Source organism: Poromitra crassiceps (genome assembly GCF_964638095.1).
Source record: "Poromitra crassiceps genome assembly, chromosome: 19".
Lineage (NCBI taxonomy): Eukaryota > Metazoa > Chordata > Actinopteri > Beryciformes > Melamphaidae > Poromitra > Poromitra crassiceps.
In genome coordinates this window covers 24,916,341-24,923,840 of record NC_139646.1, presented here as the reverse complement: position 1 = coordinate 24,923,840, position 7,500 = coordinate 24,916,341, and the positions used below count along the sequence as shown (strand labels likewise).

Sequence of the window (7,500 nt, the reverse complement as noted above, 5' to 3'; positions counted from 1 at the left end):
GGTAGCACTGCACACATCAAATGTAAAGGTAGGTAGCACTGCACACATCAAATGTAAAGGTAGGTAGCACTGCACACATCAAATGTAAAGGTAGGTAGCACTGCACACATCAAATGTAAAGGTAGGTAGCACTGCACACATCAAATGTAAAGGTAGGTAGCACTGCACACATCAAATGTAAAGGTAGGTAGCACTGCACACATCAAATGTAAAGGTAGGTAGCACTGCACACATCAAATGTAAAGGTAGGTAGCACTGCACACATCAAGTTGCTCTGTGAAGAATCCCAACATGTTGCAGTCAGAATTGGAGGTACAACTCTTGTACAGTGATGATTCTCTGACTTGTGAGCAGGCGGTAACAGACTAAAGAGTTCCCAACTGTCATGGGAATGAACAACTGTCAATGGGTCACTTTAACAGGGGTAAATCAATACAGTATTCCAAAAATGTTTGTGAACAATTACTGTATTAGTTAATATTGATTGATTTCTTGAGTATTGATTACAGGGATCACAAATAACACGTAAAAAGAAAGTGCAAAAATGCATATTTACCTCGAGCAGGGTCTGTGTTTAGACTGGTCCTGGAGCAGAGTTTGTGTTTAGACTGGTCCTGGAGCAGGGTCTGTGTTTAGACTGGTCCTGGAGCAGGGTCTGTGTTTAGACTGGTCCTGTGTTTAGACTGGTCCTGGAGCAGGGTCTGTGTTTAGACTGCCGAGTTCCACTTTAGAAAAGACGCAAAAAAGAAACAAAACTGCAGACTTTATCAGAGAACTTACGTAGTGTTCTTCCTCTTTAGGTATCGGACGTGGTGAACGCAAATGGACCGGTAACACCAGTCCTCCCGGTGCCACCTGCCGATACCACCCACACCGGGTCGGGAACCACCGGAACCTTCGGTCTGGGGTTCAGGGCGAGAACCGGGTCGCGGACCAGCCCCAAAGCAGGGTCCCGCCTGCAGAACGGGTCCAGGCCCGGGGCGGTCGAGGCCAGCGGGGGGAGTCCTCAGGCAGCGGACGGGACGGCCCAGGCTAAACAGAACCAGAGGAAAGAGCAGGCAGACAGGAAGAGCCAGGGCATCAACCAGCTCAGGAGGCTGCTGGTCCAGGGCAACAAGAGAGTGGAGGCTCTGGCTACGGTCATCCAGCATCTCTTCACGGAGGTATTTCAGCTGGTTCTACCTTAACACCCAATGTACACCAGATGCATTACATCTGTTTCTACCGTACACCCAATATACACCAGATGTGTTATGGCTGCGTTGCGGATCCGGTAAAACTGCCGGATCAGACTCTCGCCCATGTTAATAGATGGACAATACATGCAGTAGGGAAAGATTATGCACTTATTCAACGTGAAATGATAATTGTTACAAATCACACTGTTGTTATCTTTCTTCGTGAAATGAAGCCACACTTTGGACCGTTTCTTCCTCTCCACAATGACGCCTTGAATGTTTCCAGCAGCTTGGATGCCGAGTTTGAATGTTTCCAGCAGCTTAGACGTTGAGTTTGAATGTTTCCAGCAGCTTAGACGTTGAGTTTGAATGTTTCCAGCAGCTTAGACGTTGAGTTTGAATGTTTCCAGCAGCTTAGACGTTGAGTTTGAATGTTTCCAGCAGCTTAGACGTTGAGTTTGATGTTTCCAGCAGCTTAGACGTTGAGTTTGAATGTTTCCAGCAGCTTAGACGTTGAGTTTGAATTTTTCCAGCAGCTTAGACGTTGAGTTTGAATGTTTCCAGCAGCTTAGACGTTGAGTTTGATGTTTCCAGCAGCTTAGACGTTGAGTTTGAATGTTTCCAGCAGCTTAGACGTTGAGTTTGAATGTTTCCAGCAGCTTAGATGTTGAGTTTGAATGTTTCCAGCAGCTTAGACGTTGAGTTTGAATGTTTCCAGCAGCTTAGACGTTGAGTTTGAATGTTTCCAGCAGCTTAGACGTTGAGTTTGAATGTTTCCAGCAGCTTAGACGTTGAGTTTGAATGTTTCCAGGAGCTTGGATGCAGAGTTTGATGCCATGACGCATGAGCTTTCTGAACCGGTTCTCTATTCCTATCCCTGTAATAACTGTCTGATTGGTGGTTAGCTTTAGCTGCCTTTGTCTGGGGTTGTTTGCTAAAGTGGATGTTGCTTTGTCACGGTGTGTGTGTGTGTGTGTGTGTGTGTGTGTGTGTGTGTGTGTGTGTGTGTGTGTGTGTGCGTGCGTGCGTGCGTGCATGTGTGTTGGGGGGGGGGGGGGGGGGGGGGTGTAGTATAGTATATGTGCTGCAACTCTCCAGTGGGAAACTGGGCTATCACAGGCAGGTGCTAATAATAACTATGTTGGATACAGCAGAGAAAAAATATTATTTTAGAATTGAGCAAGTGTGGGTTATTTATTTTTAATCAAAGGAGGAAAACTTTGCACATTCTCAGTCTAAAAAAAAAAAAACCCAATGAATACCTAGTATGGTGGGGCGTTTCTTCAGAGGCTGAGCAATAGTGATTGGTCCAGACAGACAGCAGGATGCGTCAATCCCAGAATCCCGGACTTGGATAGGCTACTGAGTAAATATTAGCTCTTTGGGTATGGGAATGGGTGATTTTGTGTTTGCAGTGTGTAATGACACGTCAAAAGAAAGAAGTCTGTACACACAGACACATGAACGATGCTTTCTGTTCCTGTGCGCTTCAGCCTTCAGCCTGTGTTTTCTTTTCCATTGCACACCTGTGTGAATCAGTTCCATTGCACACCTGTGTGAATCAGCAGGTCCCACACATCTCTTCACTGTCCTCACTCAACTGCTCATGGCTTATGTGCAGAACAACACTGATGCCTACAGAGGCTATCTTGGCCCTAGGTGACTTAGCACACACACACACACACACACACACACACACACACACACACACACACACTCTCTCTCCCTCTCTATCTCTATCTCTATCTTTTCTCTCTCTCTCTCTCTCTCTCTCTCTCTCTCTCTCTCTCTCTCTCTCTCTCTCTCTCTCTCTCTCACCCTACAGGCTTGGCTTGTTCCTTGTAGCCAGTCCATTCCAGATTCCAGTGAATCTTAAGTTCCTGTAAAAGCTGTAGAGTTCATAACTTGACCAACGTAGTCACACCGAGCTCTACAAAGTGTGTAGTAGCTGGTCGTTTTTCCCTCTAGTTATCCAAGTCATCTAGCGTATAAACAGCCTCTGTAAATTACCAGCTATTCTTGGTAGTTGTAACATGTGCTGCATACATAAATCTGAGAAAATGTCCATTCACTTGTTTTCGATTTGACGCTTCTGATATAAAAATGCAGACAATGTTTTTGATGGCTATTATATATTTTTTATGAAACAGTAGATAAATATACTGTATTATAGCCAAATATATCATCTCAAAATTGACCAACCATTGCCACCTGTGCTGCATGGTGCTGTTCATCTTAAGACCTGACGCTGTCTAGAGAGACAGAGAGAGAGTCTCACACACACACACACACACACACACACACACACACACACACACACACACACACACACACACACACACACACACGTCTCCCCTAAGTGAGTGTGTGAGAGGAATGTGATAGCTGTTATCTGCAGTGCTTTCTGGCTCTGAGGGAAAGTATCTGTAGAATAACCTGTTATCAGCACTCAGAGATAACGACCCTGCACATGCCTGTGTGTGTGTGTGTGTGTGTGTGGTGTGTGTGTGTGTGTGTGTGTGTGTGTGTGTGTGTGTGTGTGTGTGTGTGTGTGTGTGTGTTGCATAACCCTCCAGCATCGGCTCTTTGAGTATGTGACTTATTGAAATGCTTTTGTGCAACAAAGAGTAGGCCTCTTAACTGGAATGCCCTCATGGACCTTCTCCTCCAGAACATTGAGAGTGCTGGACTGTGACTTGTGAGAGATGGCCTGAACGAGCCATGTTTCCATAGTGTGGCAGAGTCCAGCAGTGGACTGTGACTTGTGAGAGATGGCCTGAACGAGCCATGTTTCCATAGTGTGGCAGAGTCCAGCAGTGGTTGATGGTAGGGGTGCTCCGATCCGGCTAAGCCACGATCCGATCCGATTCCGATTCCTGGGGTCACGATCCGATTCCAGAATCGATTCTCGATTCCAACGATTCTCGATTCCAACGATTCTCGATTCCAACGATTCTCGATTCCAGAATATAGAATCGATTCTCAATTATGTGGCTTTATATTGCAATAACACACAAATTACAAATGTATTAATGCTGAACTTCAAATTCAACTTCTGAAGTATTACAGTCAGGGCCTAAATTCATTTTACAAACTAGGGGGGAATTCCCCCCTTATGTTCTTCAGATAAGATGGATTTATAGGCTCGGGGGGATCTGTAGACTTTGAGAAAGATTTATAGATTTTGGGGGGAATACATTAACCAGAGTGCTTAAGTGCAAGAGGTGGTGGCACCGTGGCAGTACAGTACACAAATGACATGAACATTTGGACACTTATTCAGCCGGTATCTTGCATGTTGCCTTCAGGTGCACTGTAAAAAAAAAAAAAAAAAATTACAATACAAAGAAGAATCGATTCTTGGGAGTTTGGAATCGATCCAGGAATCGTGGCATTAAGAATCGCGATCCTTTCAGAATCGATTTTTTTGGAGCACCCCTAGTTGATGGTGTAGCAGCATGTCTGTCTCTGGGGTGTTGATGGTGTAGCAGCGTGTCTGTCTCTGGGGTGTTGATGGTGTAGCAGTGTGTCTGTCTCTGGGGTGTTGATGGTGTAGCAGCGTGTCTGTCTCTGGGGTGTTGATGGTGTAGCAGCGTGTCTGTCTCTGGGGTGTTGATGGTGTAGCAGTGTGTCTGTCTCTGGGGTGTTGATGGTGTAGCAGCATGTCTGTCTCTGGGGTGTTGATGGTGTAGCAGTGTGTCTGTCTCTGGGGTGTTGATGGTGTAGCAGCGTGTCTGTCTCTGGGGTGTTGATGGTGTAGCAGCGTGTCTGTCTCTGGGGTGTTGATGGTGTAGCAGCGTGTCTGTCTCTGGGGTGTTGATGGTGGTGGTGAACTGGTGGAGCGACGGAGTTAAAGTGGAGGTGGAGGGAAAGTGATGGAGTAGGAGGGGCCGAGGAATGCAGCAGCTGCAGCTGAGGCCCTGGAGCTCTTTGTGTGTGTGTGTGTGTGTGTGTGTGTGTGTGTGTGTGTGTGTGTGGACTTGTGTGTGTGTGTGCACTTGTTGTTTGAGCATGTCTGAGATAACAATGTTTTTTCATCTAAAGTGTGAATGCCGCTGCTATCTAGGCTGTCCTGTGCACTTGAAAGCCATTAGTGAGTCTGACTGGTAAATATAGACTGACTGACTGAATATAGACTGACTGACTGAATATAGACTGACTGACTGAATATAGACTGACTGAATATAGACTGACTGACTGGACGAGGGTCAACCACAGTAAAGTGTGACCCCGTCTTCCATATGTAGGCCTACTTGTTTCTGTGAACTTCAGGCTATTGAATTGTAAATTGTGTTGAGGTGTTTATCACCCTGTGTGGTTTGGATCGTTAACCCCACCTGCCACCATAGAGTCTGTCAGGCTGTGTGTGCGTGTCCAAACTGTTCATGATGTTATAAATATGGGTGTGATTTTATATTGTTCAAACATTTTGACTTGACGAAGATCCAAGTAGGATGGAAACGTCTCTATTAAACGTGTGGAGTGCCAGGTGCAGGTGCAGGTGCAGGTGCAGTGGTTACGGTTTTCTTTATTGACACCGTTGTTCTGATAGCCTTGCACCTGCGTGATGTGCGTCTTTCAACCCAAACCGATCACTCTGATGTGTGATATCCCTCCGCCATGGAGGGATATCACACATGATGTGTGATGTGTGATATCCCTCCGCCATGGAGGGATATCACACATCACTCTGATGTGTGATATCCCTCCGCCATGGAGGGATATCACACATCACTCTGATGTTTGATATCCCTCCGCCATGGAGGGATATCACACATCACTCTGATGTGTGATATCCCTCCGCCATGGAGGGATATCACACATCACTCTGATGTGTGATATCCCTCCGCCATGGAGGGATATCACACATCACTCTGATGTGTGATATCCCTCCGCCATGGAGGGATATCACACATCAGAGTGATGTGTGATATCCCTCCGCCATGGAGGGATATCACACATCACACATCATGTGTGATATCCCTCCGCCGTGGAGGGATATCACACATCAGAGTGATGTGTGATATCCCTCCGCCATGGAGGGATATCACACATCACTCTGATGTGTGATATCCCTCCGCCATGGAGGGATATCACACATCAGAGTGATGTGTGATATCCCTCCGCCATGGAGGGATATCACACATCACACATCATGTGTGATATCCCTCCGCCGTGGAGGGATATCACACATCAGAGTGATGTGTGATATCCCTCCATGGCGGAGGGATATCAAACATCAGAGTGATGTGTGATATCCCTCCGCCATGGAGGGATATCACACATCACACATCATGTGTGATATCCCTCCGCCGTGGAGGGATATCACACATCAGAGTGATGTGTGATATCCCTCCGCCATGGAGGGATATCACACATCGGAGTGATCCACTTGAGGGAAGCGTAACTGCTGCGTTCCCTCTGGAGTGGGAGGGGCTGTGTAACATCTAAGCTGGACACACTGAGTTATGTTAAATCATGACGTCCGTGTTTAGAGAGGAGGCCAGGCACGCTTTTTGCGGCCTAGTTTGACAGATAGGAGAATGGGCGTGAGACAACTACTACCCGGAATGTTCAAAAAATGTGTCCTCTCCAATGCTGTGAAACCAGTAGCAATTGGGAAACGGGAAAAGCCTGCAAAGTTAGTTTCAGCATGCTTACAAACAAGCTAACAAGAAGCTAACAGCACAGCAGGCGGGGCTAACGCCGTTGTCAAACTGTTGTCAAGTGTGCCGGAACTAATAACAATGGTGAGCACCATAGACGAGATAGATGCTGCTACCGAGACTGTTTTAAATCAATTAAAAGTACCAATTACTTTGAATATTAAAATTAAATATTATTAAATTAAATTAAATTAATTATATTATTTTTAATTAATTAAAATATATTATATTATATTATATTATATTATATTATATTCCAGCGGATACGTTGGTCTCTAGTGATTGGTTAGGGAAAATGGAATCCCCCTGGGGGAACCCCCCCATGCAAATCGGTTAGAGTGGAGGAAATGTCAGCCTGAAAAAGGAAATGAGTGTAAAGAGGTGACATTCAGATATCAGGCTAGGTGAGACAGGTATCACGAGTGCAAGCAAACAAACGGTCTCCATGGAAACTGTAGAATTTTACCCATGTAAAATCTTTCAATGCAGTAAATGCCTTATGGTTTTCCTTAACTATGGAAACCTTTTAAGGCATTCTGGTATAAAAAGAACAGAGGGGGGAGCAACTAAAGAAATAACTCCGCCCCCCCCCCCCCACCCCCCCACCCTTGCATTCCACCACAGTGCTTTCTAGGCATTCTGGCAGGAGGAGGGAG

General features: G+C 45.9%; 1 protein-coding gene across 1 annotated transcript in view; it reads left to right on the top strand.

The window, feature by feature from the left end:
- Positions 1 to 7,500, top strand: part of LOC310793729 (microtubule-associated tumor suppressor 1 homolog A-like) — a 76,195-nt gene that overhangs the window by 48,442 nt on the left and 20,253 nt on the right. Inside the window, exon 7 of the mRNA XM_083655593.1 lies at positions 801 to 1,163. Within this exon, the coding sequence (XP_083511719.1) occupies positions 801 to 1,163 (363 nt within the window). The remainder of the gene's footprint in view (positions 1 to 800; positions 1,164 to 7,500) is intronic.